The sequence below is a fragment of the Macrobrachium rosenbergii genome, chromosome 2, assembly GCF_040412425.1.
Source record: "Macrobrachium rosenbergii isolate ZJJX-2024 chromosome 2, ASM4041242v1, whole genome shotgun sequence".
Classification (NCBI taxonomy): domain Eukaryota; kingdom Metazoa; phylum Arthropoda; class Malacostraca; order Decapoda; family Palaemonidae; genus Macrobrachium; species Macrobrachium rosenbergii.
Genome location: NC_089742.1, coordinates 61,827,857 through 61,852,166, shown reverse-complemented (window position 1 = coordinate 61,852,166; position 24,310 = coordinate 61,827,857). Strand labels below are relative to the sequence as shown.

General features: G+C 37.7%; 2 protein-coding genes across 17 annotated transcripts in view; both read right to left on the bottom strand.

Moving 5' to 3' along the window:
• Positions 1–10,874, bottom strand: part of LOC136847763 (folliculin-interacting protein 2) — a 33,757-nt gene extending 22,883 nt beyond the window's left edge. Inside the window, exons 1-2 of one of the 3 annotated variants that reach the window (XM_067119649.1) lie at positions 10,595–10,874; positions 4,270–4,633 (exon numbers count right to left, since the gene is read on the bottom strand). In XM_067119649.1, coding sequence (XP_066975750.1) covers positions 4,270–4,633; positions 10,595–10,680 — 450 coding nt within the window. In that variant the 5' untranslated portion in view covers positions 10,681–10,874. Of the gene's footprint in view, positions 1–4,269; positions 4,634–5,193; positions 5,243–10,388; positions 10,498–10,594 lie in introns of those variants that run through there. The other 2 variants (XM_067119667.1, XM_067119656.1) reach the window with 2 other exon arrangements.
• Positions 10,875–19,395: 8,521 nt separating this feature from the next.
• The window catches only part of kis (kismet), a 154,507-nt gene continuing 149,592 nt past the window's right edge, over positions 19,396–24,310 (bottom strand). For all 14 annotated transcript variants that reach the window (XM_067119586.1, XM_067119623.1, XM_067119536.1 and 11 more), the window contains one exon: positions 19,396–22,474. In XM_067119586.1, coding sequence (XP_066975687.1) covers positions 20,360–22,474 — 2,115 coding nt within the window. In that variant the 3' untranslated portion in view covers positions 19,396–20,359. The remainder of the gene's footprint in view (positions 22,475–24,310) is intronic.

Sequence of the window (24,310 nt, the reverse complement as noted above, 5' to 3'; positions counted from 1 at the left end):
CTTGTAAGGGTCAACAGTATTTGCCCCAACTTTCATAAGCTTTGTCATAATTGGCCAATGGATCAGTGGTGCCTTTCACGCAGATGAAATCTACATCCATTTGTGGATATCTCCCCAACCAATGTTTCCTGTCATCACCCTGCCTCCTCCTGCATCTGTCAGGGAACCTCTCAACAGAGAAAAAACAGAAAAGTTAAGCGAGCCCTCTGCTCATGCTGCTGCTCCACTACTTCAGTGGACTCAACTTCATGTGAGAGAGAGACATTCCTTCTGCCTCTACTGATTCTGCCACTGCCTCTCCTATCAGTAAATTTCTTGCAACTGACCCTACTTTACCCATGCCTTGACTGCTGCCTAGTCGCCCACCGTGGTGTTGAAGTCTGCACACTGCTTTTTGGGGTTACCTGAGGTATCAAATCATCTCTGCCATGCAGGGTGTGATCAACACTACTATGGTTCACCATTGGCTCTTCTAGGGATACCTTGAAACTGCCTCAGCCTTTTACTCTTCCTGCTCCTACTCCACCTCCAGCTTTCATCATCATCTCTGTGCTAGACGTACTAAAGTCTTTTTTATTGCCTGATACACTCGCTGCTGTTCTTTCAAACTCAGCTGTTTCTAGTCCAGATGTCACTCTGCACCTCAAGGATATTCCCTTCTTGATTTTTGGCCCACTGACACTAGTATTCTTTTACCTCCTTCTACTGTTGCTGCTGTAGCAGATGTTCATCCTCCTTTTCGTGGAATTTTGAAGCCTTAAAGGGTTAACAAGTCTCCAGATCCAACCAGCAGATACCTTGTGACAGGGTACTTCAATGTCATGGATTATTCTTGTTTCCAAGGTCACTACAGTGCCCATTCCTTCAGGGAGTCCTCATCACATGTCATTCTTCAACCCAATTTAGGAGTTCTTTGTCATGCACTCAGGAATTCCACGCTTCTTCTTTCATATGAGTCACTGGAAGTCCCAAGTACTGTTTCACTCTGGTTCGGTCAGATTATCAACTGACCTTAGAGACATGTCAGCTTCCATCCTTCGGGCAGGTACATTTAAAACATTTTATATATGCAATGTCCCTCATGAACATACAGAAGTATTTTCACTGGCACTGATTGTCAGAGGGGACTTGTTTTATAAGCAATGAAGGATTGTGCAGTTTATTCATCCTCATGATTATCATCTCACCTTACTGGCACTTTGGATCTGTGGCTATCCAGTGTACAACACTTGTTTTCAATACTTAATCTGTTGAAGTGTCAAATCCCACTTATCAAACCTTCCATGGGGTACAAAGTACAGTTCTGTCTTTCTACCAGGCCCTACTAACTAAGGTATACAAACTTCACTTTATATACTAGACCCTTCTTTCTTGGCAGAGCTTTCACTTCCAAACTTACCATCCTCTGTACTCTATGCAACCTGGTGACTGCTTGATGACTTTGCCCTCTCTCTCTCTCTTAAATTGTTATTCAGATCAATTATGATTAATTAGGATGCAGTTAACATAAAAAGCTTCTACAATATACTGTGAAACATATTTTTAAAAACTTATTAAACATAGCAAGAGCATGCACCTTGGGGCCTTTCAGTCTTGAACAGCAGGAATTGGTATAACTCAGATTCTGTTGCACTGAAAAAAAGCTATCTATATGTTCCACTGAGAAATATGGAACATTATCTAGTAATTCCCCAACCCAGATGCAGATCTGTGAACAATATTTCAAAATATCGATTTCTTTTTACTTTCATACATAAGTTGCTTTATTCTAGCTCAATAGCTCAACTTGGAAGACAGAATCTTAAAATTAAAAATAAGCAGTAAAGCCAATCTCACAAGAGAACAGAAATCCCTTATTACACACATCACAATTTAAAAACACTGATTAAAAATACAGCTGTGCTTTGTTTCCCAATTTAATGTACAAAGCAGTAACTTATATTTCTGTACTCTCCAATAAATTTATTACTTATGCTGGCCATACACATACGTGACTGGCGGGCTGATTTCATAGCAACTGGTACGAACCGGCTAGTCTTTAACGTGTATGGGGGCTATTGATACCAGCCCTGGTGAGACTGGCCTGTCCCGTCATCCTTTCAGCATGTTGAAATGACTGGCGCGTCTTGCATGGGCCGACTCCTTTTTACATGCTTTTGTTCAACTTGACTTCTGCATCTGCCTGTCTGCCTGTTTGGGTCAAATCTTGTAATTCAATTTTTGACCTGTTCCCTCCTTCCAATGGACTTGAAATTTCCCCCTCCCCCTTCCAAATCCCCTTCCTCCTACCCCTCTCCCAGCACACGATCAAGTGTTAATTTAGCTGTGGCTGTCCTCTTCCCTCCCCTTCCTTCTTCCATCCCCTTCCCCCTTCCCAAGCACATGATCAAGTGTTAATTAGCTGTATCATCATCCCCTTCCCTCTTCCATCCCCATCCCCTTTCCCGTCCCCTTCCCCCTTCCAGAGCATACTATCAAGTGTTAATTCAGCTGTGTCCTCCACCCTCCCATGCCCCTACCCTTCCCCTTCTGGAGTATTCGATCAAATGTTAATTTAGCTGTGTCCTCCTCCTCCTCCTCTTCCCTCTCCCCTCTATGACCAAGTGTTAATTTAGCTGTGTCCTCCTCCCCTCCCCACAATCACAGCTGACCTTCAAGTGTCCCTTCACTCTTCCATCCCCTCCACTTCAACCTTCTCCCTTCCTTCCCCCTCTCTCCCTCCCTCCCCTTCCCCTCCCCTTTCCAGAGCACAACATCAAGTGTTGATTTAGCTGTGTCCTCCCCCTCACCTTCCCCCTCCCCCTTCCCTCCCCTTCACTCTTCCCCCCCTCCTCCCCTCCATCCCCCTTCAATCTTCCTTCCTCCCTCCCCTCACATCCCCTTCCCTCTCCCATCCCTCCACTCCCTTTCCCTCCCCTCCCTTTCCTTCCTCATCCTTTTCCCTCTCCCTTCACCTTTCTACTTTCCTCCCCTTCCTCTTCCCTCCCTTCCCTCCTCCTCCCCCCGTAAATGGATATCAATTTCGTTAACTGCAATCATAGCCTACATCGGTTACAATTTCTGTCAAAACTAAAAAGTATAAAATAAAAAGAATTTTAAACATACTTTCATTAAAATGCACTACAAAGTAAAAATTAATTTTTTGAGACACACCAGGATTTTCTTACAATTAATAATGTCTAACAAAAATAAAAAACGGGCACCAAACCTGGAAGGAAATGCTACAAGAAAAGAAATAATTTTTTTTTATTTCTTGCAGCATTTCCTTCCATGTTTGAGGCCCACGCTTTTATTTTTGTAGACATGATTAATTGTAAAAAAATCCTGATGTCCCAAAAAATTATTTTTTTACTTCTTATGCAATTTAATAAAAGAGTGTCTCAAATTTTTTAAATATTTTTTTTATTAAGACTTACTGTAGGCTGATAATAAAAATAAAATCACTGTTCTTTTTTCGATATAAAATTTAGTTCCTAACTTGTTCATTGATACAGACATATAAATGTATATGTTTAAGGCTCATTGCGCATATCTGTACATCTTTATTTGCCTCCATTTTGATATATATGTGAAATATCTTGCTATACTGTAAGCTAACAAAACCAACTGAAATACAGTACAATAATGTCAGTGAGTACTAGAAAAAGATGATATATACAGTAGTATAAAGGAGTATAAAAGGTCTCTGAAGGCATCATCAGTCATTCTTAAATTTCTTTTCTCTCTTTCTCAACCGTGACTTCACCCATATTTACGCTTTTTCTTGCAAATTTCATGTTTGTATTCGTCATTATCGCATTAATCTTCCTTTTACTTGGTGCCATGATTTAACACAATCTAAATCTAAAAGACTGACAGGAGCACGATCACTGCATATTCATCTGCCCTCTCGAAATATACGTAGAGCAGGTCCTCTGCGTGTGTGGGCAATACCCAAGTGTAGTGGAGTGCATGCTAGTCCCAGCAGGACAAACCCGATGCCAATCATGTACATGTATGGCCAGCTTTACTGGCACATACTTAGTTCACTAAACAGGATGACGTAATCATTCTATCATTCTACCCTGTATTAACAAAATTAAGGAACCCATGCAATTCACTGATAACAGAAACTCAAATAGCTCTAAAAAGGTCCACTTATTCTCTTGCAGCCTACTATATACTGAACTCTATTTTGGTACTAAGTATTATTCATTGGTCTACTTAAACTATCTAATAAGAGTATTTACAAAAATTAAATAACCAGTAAATTTAGGTTACACAGCTTACCTGATAACCATATCCACCATTTATCTCTGCAAATATATCAGACTTGGAGCTGGAGGTGGACGCTGACGATTTGACATGACCAGAGGAACTTTTCTTGGAGGTGGGATGTGTAGCTGGTGCTGAAGAAGATCCTGCTCCACTAGCCGATGATGTAATGAATGAACCACTGTATTTGGAGCTCTTGAAAATTGTCTTACATGATGGCATACCTGATGATGCACTTTCTGCAATAGGGACTCGTACCACTGTCTTTGAATCGTATAAAAGTTTACGGCCTCTTTGATCACATTCACGGAATAGGAGAACTCTGATAGCATCTTTCTCCAGACTGAATGGGGCTCTTTCTCCAAAAAAACTGCAAGAGCTGGAATGTGGAAGGAAAGGGTTGGAATGCATTTTGGTATCATTATCATCAGAGTCATATTTTCTACAAAGTTCACTGGAAATATGTGTAAATGTACATAAAGGCTGGACACCATTACAAGTTACATCCTGAAGACAACAACCGCAATTCTTGCCTAGATGTAAGTCTGTATCAATTCCTCTTCCTTTCTGGCAATGGCATAACATTTTGTGGAAACGCTGTACCCTGGTCACGAGGGGTAGTAGTGCTGTTCCTACATCCAACAAACCCATTTCAACAGTCAAACAATCTGAAGAGTACATGGCAGCTTCTTCCATTAAATGACAATAATCAACAGATAGAGCTGGAACACCACATGATTAAGCCATGTCCGTAGGGTCACGAGGAAACAACATACCTTGTGACTCCACAGTCAATCCATTCCAAAATTGTAGCATGCTAAATATTCAAAACACTGTCTGTTATAAACAGAATATAAAGGATCTCTTACAGAAGATGCCTTATTCACTTTCTTTAACTATGTCAAAAAAGTAAGTAGTTAACTAAGCACAGAATCAAACCATGTGAGAGAGCCAGACATGGAGTGCTTCCCCACCAGCAGCCAATGTGTGACTGGTTGTCTCGTGACAAAAGTTGGCATCCATGCAAAGACAAGTTCCTAGTGTTTACTTGTTTCAATGAAAAGACTGCATTAAGTATCCTTGTGATAAAAACATATAAAAAGCCTGCCAATGTACCCTGGTCAGGAAACTAGTTCATATCAAAGGTGTGACTTTCAAAATCTGCTCTACATGGGAACTCTTTAAAACTAAGAAAACATCAAAATAAAAGACATGAAGAACCGTAAAAACTACAGTATAAGGAATATAGTTTTTTACTTAAAAAAAAATAACACCTAAATATACTGTATTAGCCTAGTGTGATAAATGATAAAAAGCTTCAGGATTAATAATTCAGTAATGTTAATAAGAAAATATGACCTAATGAAATACAATTAATAACAAACAGCTGAATGGAAATCAAAATTTAAAATGATATTTAAGCATAGGAATTTTTTTAAATATAAATATTTGGGCAATTTATTTATAAATATAAATATTTGGGCAGATGCACACACACACATAAAAATAAAATATATATTATATATTACTGTATATACATGTATAAATACATATATATATATATATATATATATATACACACACACACACACACCATATGGTAGACAATCCTTAAAATACATGAAAACACTATTATCTAGGGATAACCAAGTACATAACTGTGAAAAAATAACAAACTAAACATGACAAACACCTCACAACTGAGTTTAAGCATCACTTCATTGTGGAAACTTTGCTTTGTGATACACATATACAGTACTAAATGAATATTTCAGATCATTACACAACCAATTTAAAAATTGTGTGTGTGTGTGTGTGTGAGAGAGAGAGAGAGAGAGAGAGAGAGAGAGAGAGAGAGAGAGAGAGAGAGAGAGAGAGAGAGAGAGAGAAATTAGTGAGTTTTGTAATTTTTTCTAAACTTTTATTAAATATTGGGTGTCCATGCTGAGAACATTCAGATAACTTGGCACTCTGTGCATCTGTTCCCACATGACTTAGTCACATGAGTACTACTGTGGGGAGGTGGGACTGAGGGTCTTGTGATAGCCACAGGGTGGGTGTGCTGAAACTTGGATGCCTGCCTAATTTCAAGCCACAAGGAGAGAGAGAGAGAGAGAGAGAGAGAGAGAGAGAGAGAGAGAGAGAGAGAGAGAGAGAGAGAGAGAGAGAGAGAGAGAGAGAGAGAGAGAGAGAGAGAGAGAGAGAGAGAGAGAGAGAGAGAGAGAGAATGTGTGTGTGTAAAATGCCAATATCATCATCTGGAAAAATCATTTCATAAAATTAATCTAAATATTCTACTTCTGGATTTTTAAATGGCTTAACTAAGGAAAATCTTACATCTTAGACCTTAGCTACTGTAGAAAGAGAGACTAAAACTAACAGTTCTCTTTTAGGGAAATAACTAACAGGACAGGTTTATATGGAACATTAAACAATGTAATAAGAGAATAATCATGGATCAAATTGAAGGTTAATTATTTCTACTAAAAGTTAAATTTTGTTGCATAATATACTGTCCTGCAAGTCTTATCTGCATTAATCTGAAATTTCTTTACAATCTGACTTTGTTTAATCAATAGCAAATGGAACTTTAAGAACAAAATATATCCCATATGATGTACCAACTATTCTTTTTGAAAAGCTTCAATATCACACACAGTAATTCTAATGAGGTTACTTATTATTCATATGCATGAACAGGTAACCTGATTCGTTTGATGCATTCCTCATCATTGGCAATCAGTCAGACAAACATGAGGAATTTTACAGCAACTGCTACAAAATATACCAATTCATACATGCAAAACCAAGTATTTGGAAAACTTTATATCAGTGGACCAAAAGTGTAATAAGCAAACCCCAGGTAGAAAATTACTGTACTTTATCACTGGTGCTATCCGGTTTACATCTGTTCAAGCCAAAAACCTCATTCTGTTACATCCAGTGGGTTGTGGGATAAATACGTTTTAACTGCTAGGGAATAGCCCAGCAGAAGTATAAAATTCAATGAGGCAAAATACCACAAAGTAAACCTGCATGAAAACCTCATGGAAAAATCTCAATATTGTAGTTTTACAAGAATAATTCACAATGTCAGTTTTATTTTTATTTGATGTAATGAAGACTTGATTCCTTGAATCAATGCAGTTCAAACTCTAAAAAGAGAGTAGTCCTAACAATGACACCAGAGCAGCTCAAGATCTAATCTGAAGAGATAATCCAACAGTTACTGAAACTGGTCTATATCCTTCACTGTTAGACAACAGGTGCATGGGATTACTTATGAACAAATGCTGACCACATGTCCTATACAAAAGTTGGTCTAATGTACACAGTCCTATTAAACTTAAACATCTACTCCTATGGAAGATGAACCTTCTCCAAATGAAGAAGTCATTGCCGCTCAGCCCTAATGTAATGTTGAAGTGGTAACTATTTAAAACTTCTGCTAAACATCTTACTGAAGCAGTATCTAATAAAAAATTCCACCAAACTTCTTGGAACCATTACTGAAAAACGTGCTACTAAGTTACTGTTTGAACCATGAAGCAGAAGAATCTTTTTTAGGTTATGCTACGACAGATATGAACATTTTGCCCTAATATGAACATCCCACATATTGTGAAAACACTAAAATTTATGCTCAAATTACTACAGCATAAATCTACGCAATACAAGCTCCAGGACATGGAATCAACTCAAGGAACAACATGTGAATAAATTAATTTGTGATAACCAAATTTTTTCAAATAAATTCATATGCATTAACCACATTTATCAAGTTACAACTGTTCCTTCCACCATCAAGCAGTAACATTTATCAATATTTACATCTGAATGTGTATTAAATGCAAGTTTCATGTCATAAATCCTACCCAAATTTAGCAAATATAATATGTCAAAACCCAAGGAAATATTCTATCTCTTCCAATAAACCATGAAGCTGCCTAATAACTGAATGCACAAGATGACCTAATTGACCAACCAGTGCTCAATGAAGAAAGATGAAATGAGAGCTCTACTCCATCCTTGGGGCTTAAACCCTCACTTTTAAAAACACCAATATTTTGCACTGTATGCTTCCTACATGTTTCTTTCATTGACAACCTCATTAATCATATAGATGCCTTATTTTTCATGGGCCAAAAATCCCAGATCCATCAGACTAGAATCCAAAGAAAGAGGGAGAGTTCTCCACCACTACAAGTTATATTTTTCCTCAGACTACTTTTTTCTTGTCCAGTACAAACTGTTGTGTTACTAGATATTTGTCTCTCGACTTCTTTAACAAGTTCTCTTTAGATCTCTGGTATGACCCTAACATAGGTTGAACATTCAAGCTTGAAATCCCACCTAACGAGTCAATCAAGCATTTATGTGATTAATGTTGCTTCATTAATGTGATTAATTAAATAAAAATTTTCTATAACATGACATTCTTTTTACATCAAATATTAATTATATAATGGGTGCCCTCCTCCTTTCCCCACAGACTTACTTTTTCTTCTTCATCTTCACAGAGGAGAAGTCTTCTCTCAGTGGATTTGTGTCTGATGAGCCTGGGATTTTTGGCCAGGAAAAATGGGGCATTTATAATTAATTTCTAGACAATGCGGAATCCAATATCTCCAATGACTAGTAATGGTCTTTCTGACATTTTAATCATGTAGCAATCATGTGCAAAATAACATATAAAAGTTTATAAAAGTACTGTAGGCTATGTATACTTCAACACTTTCTAGCTAATTTCAGTGCTGTTGTTTTCAACACTTATTTAATTTCTTGGACATCTCTTTGTGAAGCATTGTGCAATTATGGCACAAGCCCAGTTTCTTTCCCTCACTGTTTTTCATGTAATTCTCAGCCCATATTTTACATGCTAAGTTACATAGTTTATATCCAGTAACTCTTCTTTTATCCTAGAGTGAAAATACATATTTTCAGACTGCTCCTATGTTTTGTTCCTTTCCAGTTTTCAGTAAGACAATGGTATTGTGCCTGCAACATAATCAGTGAAAACAAGCATATCTGAACACTATCATGATCATCAAAATTATATAACTTTCAATTATAATTATTTTACATTCACTAGTACCAATATTAGTACAGTAATGCTTGATAGATAACCTCCAATGCACATAAAACCATGACCTTCTGCTAACAAAATATTTTGAGAATTTTACATCTGGTCTATGTTTGAACTAGGCTACAGTTTTCAGTAACTCAAAAGAATCACACTAAATATTTCCAACTTCCAAAGCATACCCAACATACCTTAAAAAAATTTATTACAAGCAATTGCCTATATAAATCTGGCTAGGGTGGAAAAAATCTCAATGAACACCTGGACAAGTAAGACTTTGCATCCCAAGTTAGTTTAGATGAAAAAAGAATCTATCCACGTATTTAACTGTATAATTTACAGCGCGGTAGACCCTAGGTCAAAGTATGTTATGGGATACAGCTCTCAAGGAAGGTCGGACCTGGTACCTCAGGTTAGGTTAGGAGGTATCCCATTATTTTACCACTCTATATATATAATTTCCTTCACACTAGACTTTAGCCTATCTGGTTAACTGGTTGGAGTTCAACAGGATGAAACCCACCACCAGTTGCATAAATGTACCAAGTATGTTCCTGAAAGCTTGTGAATTATGAGTATTCTGCCATTTCTAACACTTCTTGTTTAGTACCAGTCCCTCGAGGATGAATGAAAAAACATAAATATAAGACAGTAAGTTTCTCAAATGATCTAACCTGTACTGCATTATATGGCCTAGCCTACACCTTGTTCTATATTGTTCAGTCAAAACATTTAATTAATAAACAATATCTCTGCACTGAGCTTTTCTGTAGAAATACCCTCTTTTTTCAGGTATTCCCCAGTGAAAACCTTGGATATAGCCTAGGGGTTGGAAAAACCACAAACGCGAGTTTTTCACACAAGCAATCAAGTTTACTTAGAGCAGGATAAGCTACACAATCAGAAAAATGGCCTATATGGTTCATGTCTTTAGTGAGAAAACTTTAACATAGACTACAGGTTATATACCTCTCCCTGGCCACTAGTCTGAGGCTAATGATTTCATTATAGAAATCACTTAAAACAAAACACTAACGGATGTCTTACGAACCCCATTGTAATTCCATGCACTAGCTAAATACCAGAGCACTGGGAAAATTTACTCTCACATGACTCCAAAAGAATTTGACACAATCAGCTGACTCGCCTTGCCTACCTCCTTCAGAAATATCCCATATCCAAGTACCACTCCAGACACGTATATACCTAACAATCATTACTTTAGAAACAGTTAAAAGATGCGCAGAAATACCTCACCTCTCAGATTTCTCTGCTGAGCTTTTCTGTGGTTTAGTTTGGTCATTTTTCTTGCGATATGTAAGGAGCTTGTGCCATAACTCCATAACTTTGTGGTAGACATTATACACTACTAGACTCGTTTTTGTACGTAATGTATATAATTTACCACAATAGACCCATTATCATTTCGTTTTTCTGCGGTCTACGATAGAATTTTAAAATTACCAATAATTTTAGAGTAAATAATTTTTGTAAACGGATGACAGTTAGGTAGAAATTAATTTACTATTTTACCTCGAACTAGTTACTGAGCTTACATAGTATGTTGTAAACATCACGTGCTGAACACCTCAACAACATTTTCAAACTTCGCGAACCTAAATTTAACGCTATCGTTACTTTTGCGGCTATTATTTTAACGCCACCAAAATCGCTTCTTTTGTATGGCTGGATCATAGCTTAATCGCATATTTCATAAAGTTTAAGTGATATAATATCCTCTTACCCAGGTATTTATAATTATTAATACAGATGAAGGGGTAAAAGAATAAGGCTCCGATAATGACGTCATGATGTGTCATCAATGACGTATTAGCAGGTAGTTTAGGATAGAAAAAAAAAAGCTTAGACGTCAATGTAGAAGAGCCAAGAGTGTGTAACTATTCCGCTACAAAAGAAAAGAAAAAAGGCCAGCCCTAAGAGAGAAACATTCAGTGGAAAGCACGTGCAGTTTTAAAAATACTCGCTAAAAGTATCCCAACTGCAACATCAAGTAACGGTTACGTGTGATCACTGAACTTATGAATGAATGTACACGTTACCAGAATATTATACGCCAACCGTGTATACAAAGAAAATGGTAGGTAAAAATAAGTTCCCCGATTAATCTATGAGACACCCGAAGAATGCTTGGCAGACAAAAGTTTTGCGTTGTGCAATGAGTCATTAAAGTGCTTTACCTGACTTAGCACAGGAAGGAGCTGATGGCACAAGACCCCATTTTGAGCCCCTGCAGATTATATGCCAGTCTCCTGAATTGCAATCCTGTCTAGAAAAATATGAAATCGACATATTTGTGCTAAGAAGACAGACAACTGAGATTAATAATCTTTCAATAACCAATGTCAGTTGAGGCACTAAAAGAGCAGAAAAGATGAGTTCAGCCGCAGAGTTGCAAGCAGAAATTTTGTCAAATGAAGGCTCTTCAGTACTTGTACCGCACAAGCACAATAACATTGGAATCTGACTTGCAGTTATTATTATTATTATTATTATTATTATTATTATTATTATTATTATTATTATTATTATTATTATTATTATTACTTAAGAGGTTACATCCTCATCTATATCCCTTATTAATCTGCCATAATCCCAAGAAACCCCATTCTGCTGTAACCCCATTTGATAAACTAATCAAACAAGAAGCAGTCTTCCGAACAACGAACTCCTTGGAAGTGCATATACTCTGGTAACAGAGCATAATTATCAGAAAAAAATATTCATGGAATTCCGAAACACAGACGCTACAAAAAAAAAAAAATCTTTTTACCATGCATTTGGCATAGGGATACACTTACGAGATGTTATCACCTTCTTACGTAAGCATTACTGACAGAAAACCCACAACACTCCATCTCTGTATTACGTAGCTAGATTAGGAGGGGATCTTTTCATTCATGGTCTTCTTCCCTTCAGGAAAGAGACTCGAGGACTTTGAAAAACGTCTTAAGTTGTTGTCAACGGTATTTTCTTAGTCATTACGCGTAGAATTTTTACTCAGGAATTCTAGCCCAATACAGAATGGACTGAGTAAATGTTCAGAGAAATAAAAAGACTTTACAGGAAGTTACTGAAATTTCAATACGCTATAGCCAAGACCCACGCAACTCGTCTTGCAAACATGTAAATTGCATTCATAAACTCCTTGTAGATTTACTACAAATTTCAAGTTTTTATCTATTGCATACTGTATTTCCGAAAGATAGTCTTCTTGTTGTTAGAAATTAAACTTTGTATTTGTTTATCAAAAATATAAGCGTAAAATTTATATCAATAAGGATCTGTTACCATTCACACGAATAATAATAATAATAATAATAATAATAATAATAATAATAATAATAATAATAATAATAATAATAATAATAATAATAATAATTTTCTTGAAGTAATTTTTGGTCGGGTGCCAGTGGCGTGATCATGCGTTGTCTGCTAGCTTCAATTCTTGTCACCAAGGTAGGGGAAATTCTAATGTTTGAGGAAGTGCTATGTTTGAATATATTGACTAAAAAACTCTGCTTGCTCGTACTGTTTGTGAAAGTGTCTTTTTTTAAGGAAAAGCTTCTTAAAAACTGAAAATGCAATATCCAGTCATGCCTCAGTTAATGGACACCTCGCTTAATGGGCAATTTGGTTATAGGACATTTTATCCAAGGAAAAATCCACAATGCTAACACTTTTCCTCATTTTAAGGATAAAAAAAACTGGCTAAAACATATATGGGGTTAGGCGAATCCATGTATATGGTTTCCAGCTGAAACGAACAGCCAAAACAGGGAGGATCAGTTGACCCATAGCTGCATTTAGTGCACAACTCTGCTAAGCTGTTTTGTGTTTCTTTGTGTTATTTTTGGTGATTCTAGTCCTAATGAAGTGAGTGTCATCCTGGGGCCTAAGAAGGTCAGAGGTGACAGTAAGCCAGGAAGAGAAGTATTTAGAAAAACGATATAGCGTTCCTGATTCATTATTAAAAAATGTGAACACACTAGGATATTTTTTCCTTGAAAAATATCACCCTAACAAAGCCATAATAAACTATGTTATAAACCTGCTGAATAAAAATGCTGTCTCACCTTAGGAACATTTTAAAATGCAGGCAAAAACAAACATCATTGGATAAGCTTTTAGTGAGAAAGAAACAATGACTCTCAAGAAACAGAAAGCCCCTCTATACAATAGCATCTCTCCGCCTCTTTACACTCATCACCTGCCATTACGCCATCACTTTCCCAATTACAAGTACAGTGGAAATAAAATTGCATCTGTGTACTTTATATTTTTTGTATAATTTCTGCATGCTGGGGGTCTGGAGTGGATTAATCTAATTTCCATTATTACTCATGAGAAAAATTCACTCGGTTTAAGAACAGCCTTCAAGAATGACTGTCCTTTAACCAAGGAATGATTAAACAGATATGTATAGTACGAGTTATACTGAAAACAACTTTTCCACATCCACACTAAGTCAGTACCTTTTGGGATGCTGATAAGGTAGCAAATACATAAAATATTGTACAAATGGGACATTGATATAATATAAATACAACAATTTCACATCCTTCCTTAGCTGATGAGGTACTAATTGTCTCTGTACATTTAATTCTATCATAGACTGAATTTCGTTGGTGGTCATACATGATAGCTGATGGGGAGGGGTTATCATCTTCGATGTTTTCACTTGTCGATGGTGACCTAGCCCATGTGCCCATGTATAGCAGATGTATTATTTGTACATTCCAGGATGGGGTAGGGGCCCTTTATGGGGGCATCAGGGTAGTTGATGGGCTTCATTCTTCAGCTATACAAATCAGCAAATAAGCATATTATGATTAAGGATGTAGTGCTTGTTTATATCCTTGTATGCTCATTTTTTTTTTTTTTTGTCTCCAGCTTCAGCCAGGAGCACAGCTCCTTGCTGCTTTCTCAGTTTTGTAATCGCATACGCAAAGGCTGGGTGGAAGGGAACACCCTTTTTGTTGTTTGAGACGGCGTGTTTGCAGTGTTCACATCGGTACGTCCATCTTTTTCATGGTCCTGGTCCTGTCTGGCTGTTCAGGTGTGGTGAGTGGCATGTTGTGAGGTCTTTGAGGCCTCCAGCAACTCGTCTACCCCTTTTCAGGAGGTTCCCATTGTGCTCCTTCATTGTTGGGGAGGATAGCCTAGATGTTGGTCAGCACTCAGCAGTTTCTTCACCAGGCAAATCTTTTTGAGTTTTCCTTTAGCATCAAAGGGCTTGAATTTGTCCCAGGATGCCCTTGTTAGTGTTCCATAAGTGTGTTCTTCCAGTCGACGGCTTGTCAGGCGGCAGCAGGGAGAACTCAGATATCAGGAACTGGTACAGATCCTCTCGTTCTGAGTGTCCAGCGTGTGATCGAAGGGAAAAGGATCTCCGAGTCACCTGGAGGACGTCAGTCCACCTTCTTTGTCAACTAATGATGTTGAGGCAGAATTGTAAGTCTGCCATTCGGAACCTAACTGATGGTTTTGTAGTTGTTTTTGTTGTGCACGCTTTATGACATTTTCCTTACTTGGCTGTCTTGTAGCAGTAGGTGTGACTGTAGTTTGTCTGTTCATCACCGAGGATTAGGTGCGAGAGCTGTGTTGGGTTCACCATGCTATCAGACGACTTAAACTCTCTCGAGAGACCAAAGTCAGAACATAAATATTACATTGAGTAATTTGATGGCTTTTCTTTATCAGTAAGGAAAAACGTAGCCTATAAATCACGAGGTTGACGAGAAAACCATGCTGTCTACAATATTAAAACCATAATGGGTTTTTTGTTGATAGAATTGAATTGAATATAGAATTTTGACCGGAGGCCAACCACCGCGAAATATGAGGTCATTCAGCGCTGAAACGGATATTGAGACTATTTGAGAGTAAAATGTTTGAATGGTGTAACAGGAGAAAAACCTCGCAGTTGCACTGTGAATCAGTTGTTAGGAGAGGGTGGAAAAGTAAGATGGAAGAAAGAGAATATGAAAGGAAGTACAATAAAAGGAATGAATGAAAGGGGTTGCAGCTAGGGGCCGAAGGCACGCTGCAAAGAACCTTAAGTAATGCTTACTGAGTTACTGAGCACCGCATGAGGTGCACTGACAGTACTAACCCCCTACGGGTTTTTTGTTGACAGAGCTTGGCTGTATTGAGTACGTTAGTCACCAGGGGTTAGGTGCATGAGCCAGGATCTAGCAGATCACCATTGGAAGGAAAGGAAACTCATACTTTATTAACAGGCTCCGAGCCTTTTTAATACAACATGCAGGCTGCATAGCAGTTCCAGGTGACTGGTTGTATACGTGGTCAAGACTTGTAAGGTAAGGGCCTTGGCTGTGCGAGTGTTTTGTGAGAGGTGGTGAAGCTTGGAAGGTCACAATTCCACGCAAAATGCGCATTTTGGATTGCTATATCTATTTGCAGTATAGCCATAGTTGCTGATGTATACTGTAAATGTTTTGACAAGTATGGTCAGATTTCCATATCTATTTTAAGAGTTAAACATTTGTCCAATCAAGCATCATTTTTGCTGCTTGTAGTTATGTCATTTCTTTGACTAGATATATTGTGTATGTCGGTGTTCTTAATCTTTTCATATCTTATGTTGGTAGGAACTTGTCACGTTGTAGGTCTGATTATTTGTTCTTCTCTTGGTCATATTACTATCCCTTGTACACTGTTCATATCTGCTAACTTGAACTTTTGGAATAACCATTTCATTAATACAGTTGTCAGATTGAATTTTGGTTGTACTGTTTCAACAAGAAAGTTCTAAAGATTTTAGCATGGGTGTCAACATGTAAAAACTACAGCATTCCTAGATAATTTAGCTTATGAGACTCACCACTATGCACAACTGCTATACAAACCCTTCCTGGGGCTTCATTTAATCTTAGTAGAAATTGATGTTTACTTCGGCGTGAGATAGGATGGAAGGAATACAGAATTTAGGCAAAAGGCCCAGCCCTGGTACCTATGAGGTCATTCAGCGTTGAAACCAAATTGACAGGGAGGGAGTTTGAAAGTGTAACAGGAGGAAAACCTCGCAGTTGCGCTATGAAACAATTCTTAGGTGGAAAGGCAGATGGAAAAAAGAATATGAACGGAGGTACAGTAAAAGGAATGAAAGAGGTTGCAGCTAGGGCTGAAGGGATGCTGCAAGAAACCTTTAGTAATGCCCACAGTGCACTAACCCGCTACGGGAGTCGCGAGTTAAGTATTGAGATTTTATTGCTTTACGGTCATTCATCCACACAAAATAGTCTGGACATTGTATTTTCATGACCCTCTACTCCCGTAAGGAAATATCATCCACCTCTTTATAGCCACGTGCTTGGAAGGTTTACCTGGGTAATGTTAAATTTTTCTGATTTATTCCCTCCAAACATGTGCTTAGCAGCGTTAGATGACAAGTTTTTGAAGTGAATTATATAGCATAGCCCCAACTCTTCACTTAGATTTAGTCATTTGATCAGTGTCCATATATACGTCCTCCATCAGAGCGCTTCTGAAGTTCCAGAGAATATACATAGATCCACCTTATGACTGAAATAATTACAGGTAGCAAATTGGTCACTACATCAAAGCAGCCAGTAGATTAACACAAAGGTCAGAAGCTGACCTGCCCTACGGGTTTTGGAGAAATGTTAACATAGTCATTTTGACACTAAAACTTATTCATCTTCAGTAATTACTCAGCATGGGGTCTGAGACTCTCTGCCAAGTAGAAATAATGGAATGAATGGAGTATGAAATTTAGGCCAAAGACCAAGTATTGGGACTTATGAGGTCATTCAGCAGTGAATGGGAAACAGAGGAAAAAGGTTTTAAGGGTGTAACAGGAGGGAAATCTGGCAGTTGCACTATTAAACAATTGTTACAACACAATAAAAGGAATGCAAGGGGTTGCAGCCAAGGGCCGAAGGGCCACTGTAAAAGAGTAATGCCTATGTTGCACCATTTGAGGTGGACTGACAGCACTATGCCCTACGGAGAGTAGCATGGTCCTAATTCACCTGTGAGCTCTAAAATTCCGTACTATTAACTTAGGGTCTGGAGAATGTAGCATAGCAAATACTGTTGAAACTGTGATTCTTACTTGGTTTAATAAAAATTACATAATGTAAAGTTATTATCACTTGAATAAAATTCAGTTGCGGTTATCTTCACCAGTCGGTGTTAGTTAATAATCTGTTATTTCTTTTGTATTGCAGTTCTTAAGGAGACGAATTCTCTGGAATGTAATCTAAGTTGGAGTCCATTCACTGATCACTGCATTAAATATTTTTTGGGTGGTTTCATAAAATTTAAGAGACAACCCAAGCACTGGGGCCTCAAGGGTCATTCCGGACTAAATGGCGAGATGGCAATATAAAAAGATCAACTTACAAAACAATGCTATTCAGCTTTCAACAGGTACAGTACTTATACTCCATTCATTTGTAATTCGTTGCACGTGGCTAAAAATGTTAAAATTGATCAAAATGGAGAACATAAGAATACATAACGAAAAGTCAGAAATTTCATTAAGTAACCATATTCGTCTTCAAGTCTTAAAATTGACGAGTTCATGAACATCTATGCACCATCTCCCAAAATTTCAGACAAGGGTTTTCCATCAAAACAAAAACCTCATGGGGTGACCAAACTTGGGAAGTGCTGCTGCTTTTCTAAATATACTAATGGATTAGGCGTGTGCACCCAAACCTTAAACAGCTTAAAAAATGGTTGATTGTATTATATCAAGGTTGTTAGATTTTTTTGTTTTATCCACCTTAAAATTCACATCATTAAGTTTCTATTTCATGCTTTGTATTTCCCGACATTTATGTATAGTGTCCTTTTGATTTTCATCAAAAGGTCAGCATTTAAAAATTGCTCAGTAAGGGCATTCTGTTCAGCAAAGGGTCCTCCAATTCTAAACTCTATTGTCTTCTCTTACTGACAAGCAAATTCTATATTGCCACTGGAAAACTGACAAGTTTGAGACTACGCCACAATTCATATTATTCCGAGTGGCTAAAATCATAATCTGTGGAAGGTGTTATGATTTACAAACACATGTCACACATTTCAGAATCAGATTTGTCCAAGTAATTTTAATTTAATTTAGTGTTAGTGATATTTTTCCTTTATTCACATTTCCTACATTATAAGCTCTTGAATATAACGAAATACATGAAGACCTACAGCTTCAATATAACTTTAAGTAACATGTTTAGTCACATCTACGGATCCACCGTTCATTTGCTTTTGTAAGTCTGAAGGACATTTTTGTGGGACATTCCATCAACATTTATTTTCCCCTTGCATATCTAACCGAGCAGCTTTGAAAGACCATTTAACCAGACCAGTGTGTTAGCTTTCTTACCTTTTTGCTAACAGCTTTGGGGTAGATTACTTGACACTATCAAGTACTATGGAATCATACTCACTTAATAGTAAATAGAATCTTGAGAAATTTTTCCAAATAACACTTAGTGAAATTCCTTTCAATTTCTTACCGTAGGGATGGTGTTAGAAAAAAGGTGATACAACATAATGCATCAAAATGATAGCTAGAGGTTAGCTCATAACTCTTCTGCTGCTATTTCAGATTAAGCCAGCCTTGTGCTGGCAAGGGTTCTTTCTCCTAGAGCAGCTTTTAGGCAAATTCTACATGAATCGACAAAGTCTGGAATACCAGTGAAGGATTCTTTTTTACAAATGAACAAAATCATTTTAGTATTATCACAACCTTGTCAAATCTTTATTAGAAGTAAAAATAAAGCAACATTTTACCTCAATCGTATACAATAACTGCTACAAACCAATTATAGAACGAAGATTTTAAATCAACACCATGAATCAATTACCAAAAAATATATGTTTGCACCATACATTACAATATTTATATATAATTTAGGACTTCCCAATAAAGACAGACAACTGAAGGATTTAAGACATGATTGGTCAAGATGGAAATTTCCAAAGAAATGGCCTCTTCTCTGACTGGGATGTAAAAAAAAAAATTCTTGAGGAAGCCTGAATAAAAGCTATTATCACCAAGTTCCCTTTAATATTAGTGAACTTTAGTTTACATTTACCTTTTACAAAAGTTTGCTTACAATTGTATTCAGTCTTAATAATAATATTTACACAGACATGGGATTCCAGTTTAAGATCCAACTCTTTATAATGAAAGAAAAATCTCTACACTCTTGTACTTGACTCCTAAAGCACTTTTTGAGAGGTTCAATGTGTGAAATAGTAATAATACAATATAAAGCAACTCTAGTATGCTTACACAGGCCTGACCAGACTCATATGAAGTGGATTCATCAACTTCACATTGGCCTGACCAGACATACAAAACAGGGAAAACCTGAACCTGTATGGTCACATACAAATTTATCGGATATCACCAGATTTTAAATGCTTGATCAGACAAATAAGAAATGGATAACTCCATCCTACACAGTCTGGACCACACGCAAGAAATGGATGCATCCATCATCTCCAGACAAATTGGAACTGTTCAGATCCAAATAACCGTATCACTATGTGTTCATCGTACTAGGCAACTAAATTTGCTCCGTGTCCTTTGTCTGCAGTAACACAGCATCTGCATCACAACATCTGTCATTCGTCATGAAATGGAAAAGATACGATGCTTTCACACTTCACATCTGGCTGCTTTCTCAACGATCATGGAAAATGTGTTCCCTTAAGACAGCTGATATATTATTTTCGCACAAAATATGGAATAAATAATGAGGTCAGTATCACAGTTAAATGTCAAGTTGAATATTTATTGTGTGGTACATGAAGACCAGTAGCATGGAAAACTTGGGGGCGGGGATTGTGGTATGATACACATTCGCACTAATCACATACATAGAAACTTCATTCATACATAACTAAAATATCTCCTCAAAATTTACACTAAAAGTACGTGACATACTTTTAAAACTGGTTTAATTAGATTACAAATCTTCATTTGTAAAATGTGACACTAAAGCACTAGGATTTCTTTTCTTCTTTCTTTTCATCTTCAGCTACCTCCTCCTCCTCCTCATGTTCAGAGTTTGTGCCACTTCTTTCACCATTTTCCACTTCCTTTGTGCTTAAGTTCTGGGCATCCTCTACAGCCGAAGGCTTAGAAGATTCACTTTCACAACTTAAATTTTCAGGAGTCTCCAGTGGTTTATCATTTTTGGGAGCCTCCTGGCTCTTCTGTACCGATAAGTCTAAGTGAGCTGCATATTGGTCATGCACTCCCTGAGCTTCAATTTCCCGTGCTAACCGCTCTGCCTTCATTTGCTTTAATAAGTAACGCTCTTCCTTAGAGAGTCCTGACTGTTCTTTTAACCTTTCTTTACGCAAATTAAGGCTTCTATCCGCTTCCTCACCATGATCAGACCGATCCACTCTACTACGTTGTTCTTCACGCGTCTCACGACTTCTACGCTGTTCATCACGCCATTTGCTACTGCTACTGATGGTTGTTGAAGCCTGACTGCTATGACGTGAAGTACCTGCCATTGACATTATGCTGGATGGAAGTCCATTCAGAAGTGTACTACTAACAGCTGCTGATGACATAGCAGATAGTGGGAATGAGCCCAACCCTCCAAGGCCTAGGGGAGGGTACATTAACCCTGCTGAAGTTCCCCCAGGGAACAATCCAGGGAAGGGTAAACTTGCTGCAGAACTCGAAGCAACATTCCTGTGGTCCTTGCTCTTGGAGGTTGATGTAACATCATTTAGATTTGGTAACCCCGGCATGCCAAAGCCTGCTAAACCTCCTAATAATGGATTTGCCATCCCTAATCCAGACATACCAGGTATACCACCAAATCCAGCCATCATCATCATGGTTGGATCCATACCCATACTCGCTAGGAGTTTTGGATCAAGACCACCCAGTAACTTTGGATCTAACCCACCTAACAACTTTGGATCCATGGTTGCAAAGAGTTTAGGATCAATACCTCCAAACATTTTGGGATCTAAACCTAACATCTTTGGGTCTACACCAAGCAACTTGGGATCTATGCCTGCTAATAATTTGGGATCTATGCCACCCAAGGCTTTTGCATCAAGTCCAGCCAAAGCCTTAAGGTCTAGACCACCCATCACCTTGGGATCTACACCTCCCAACCCTTTTGAATCTAAACCTGCTAAAGCCTTTAAATCAAGACTTGCCAGAACCTTTGGATCTATACCAGCTAATGCTTTCAAATCTAGTCCTGCAAGTAACTTTGGATCAAGTCCTCCCAGTGATTTTGCATCTAGCCCAGCTAACAATTTAGAATCAAGACCTGACAAACTTTTAGGGTCTAGCCCACCTATACTTTTTGGATCTAAACCTGCCATTGCCTTTGGATCTATACCACTCAAACTTGCCAATAATTTTGGATCAAGACTTGCCAAGGTTTTGGCATCTAAACTACTCAATAATTTAGGATCTAACCCTAACAACTTAAGATCAATGTTATGTAGAGATGAAGACTTTGATTCTGAAGAACGTGATGAAGATGAAGCTTTACTTTCATGCTTGCTGGTGTCATGGTGTTTACTTTCATGATGCTTAGTGTCTAACCCTAACAATTTGGGATCTAGTCCCATGGCTGCTAATAATTTTGGGTCTAGAGGAGGTAGCAACTTTGGGTCTAGGCCAAGGGCTTTTGGATCAAGGCTGCCTAATAATTTGGGATCAATACCCAAAAGCTTAGGGTCTAACCCTGCTAGTGCAGCCGCAGTCAGGTGATTCTTTGGATCCAGTCCTTGTAATAAAGACTTCGTATCAAAGGGCAAGCCTTTGGGCGAGTGGTAGGAAGGCAAGGAGGTACTTGTGGTTCCTCCAGCAGCCGAGGTAGATGTGGTGGCCAAGGACAGGGAGGCAGTGGTGGTGCTACTGGAGGACGAGGAACCAAGAAGGTAGGCAGAGGAGGACAAAATGGAGGCCCTACTGGAATTGTGTTTCTTCTCAGCAGCATGTCTTTTGTGTAATTCAGAAAAACTACTGCTTCTTTCTTTCATGGTGTCTGCCCACTGTGGATCAACATCATAACTTGGGTGTTCTATTAACCATTGGGCAAGATACTTCAGCTTAGGAGCATCTTGTCCACTAACCTAAAAAAGAATATATATATGTAAATGTTAATTATTGGGATAAAAAAATACCTTAATCCTGGTAAGACATTATAGAACCTGAGCCTCTTTCCTTATACCACAATATATATTAAAAAAAAATATCAACACCAAACAGCTGATTAGTCAACAAAAAATTAAGTCATATAATCTGCTCTCAAGTAGAGCACCAATTATGAATACATATTAAGAATTAATGAGGAAACAAAAACAAATACTTGGAGTTGACATAATTTGGGGCCAGACTAAACAAACTATGCTACAGCAATGTAATTTATACAGGATATGTTACAATCATCTAAGAATGTATACAGTGAACCCAAGTTTTATGTCAGTAAATGTGTGTGTGTGTGTGTGTGTGTGTGTGTGTGTGTGTGTGTGTGTGTGTGTGTGTGTGTGTGTGTGTGTGTGTGTGTGTGTGTGTGTGTATCCTGGGGTTAAATTGTTTTTAAACACTCAGTTTTTAATGAAAATTTATCACATATAAATAGCATTTTCTTTTAATAATAAAGACCAAAGTGGTTTGAAACCTTAAGATTCCACACTTATAGACATAACGGCATGATACACCAGAAGCAATTATATAATATTACCCTGGATTTAGTTTTCAATCTTTGTTCAATGACACTCATTTCCATACTGGATGAAACTTATTTCTGAATGTTAAAATTCAATCTAGTATTATTTCTCTCCGTTCCAAATGTCAACATCATCTACCTATACAAAAAATTCAAAGAAGCCAACTTATGGCTGAAACAATCACCTTTTCTTTAATATGGAGACCATTTCAAATTGAAGCAATGCACTAGCAGAGAACAGGTAGGAAAAAGGGTAGAGATAACACAGAGAAGAAGGAAGCCAAAAGGCTAGTGGCAAAGGCAGAGAAAGAATTATGAATGAAAAAATCATTTTCAAAACACCACAGAGGAAAAGAGAAAATATTCAGGATAACATTAGGGCCAAGGAAAGACTACAAAGATGTTAAAAGGGAAGGAAAACAGACAGAATCATAGAAAATATTACAATTGAAAAGGCTAAAAAGCCCCTTGGGTTGATAAAATATGGAGAAACCTATAAACATTCTCAATAACATCTAATTTAATAAAAGTAACTCCCAACATCCATGAGTTCACCATACTATGTGGATACCTAAAAAAGAGATAAGACCTGAAGGATAGGGAACTAGGGTTAAGGGGATGTGATGCAACATGGATTTTGTAGAAGAACTAGACTGCTTGTGCATGCTATGGAAAAACTGGAGCTTAAGCTGGAGGAAAGAAAGGCTGAGCAAAATTGTTAACTGTCAGTTTAGCTTCATGACAGGCCACCAACAGCAGTAGTTTTTAAAATAAGGAATTATCATAAAGGCACCAAGCAAAGAGGAGAGACATTACATATGTGGATTCAGAAAGCTGTTTAATCAGATGGTCATTACTAAGGCAGAAGGTACCAGAAAGACTCAATCTGCTATTGATGATGCTCTACAATAAAAAGAAAGTTAGAGAGAAATGAATACACCAATTCAAGTTAAAAGATTGGATGCTGAAGCAGGTGTTGAGGGCAGTAAGAAGAAAGATTGGCTGTAGCACAGTTGAAATTATGAGATATAGGTAGACTATGATAAATAAATGTCCCATTAATAAAAAGAGCAAAGTCTCAAGATTGGTACAGTTGCAAACAAGTCCACCTATTATGACTTGGTGAGAGACTTCAAAAATTATATGGTAGCAATGTTTGCTGAGGGAGGGGGCCCTCATTCTCTGTTTGCATGTGTTCCACCAATCAGCTCCAGAGTTGTTTTAGTGGGGGGAGTCTTTA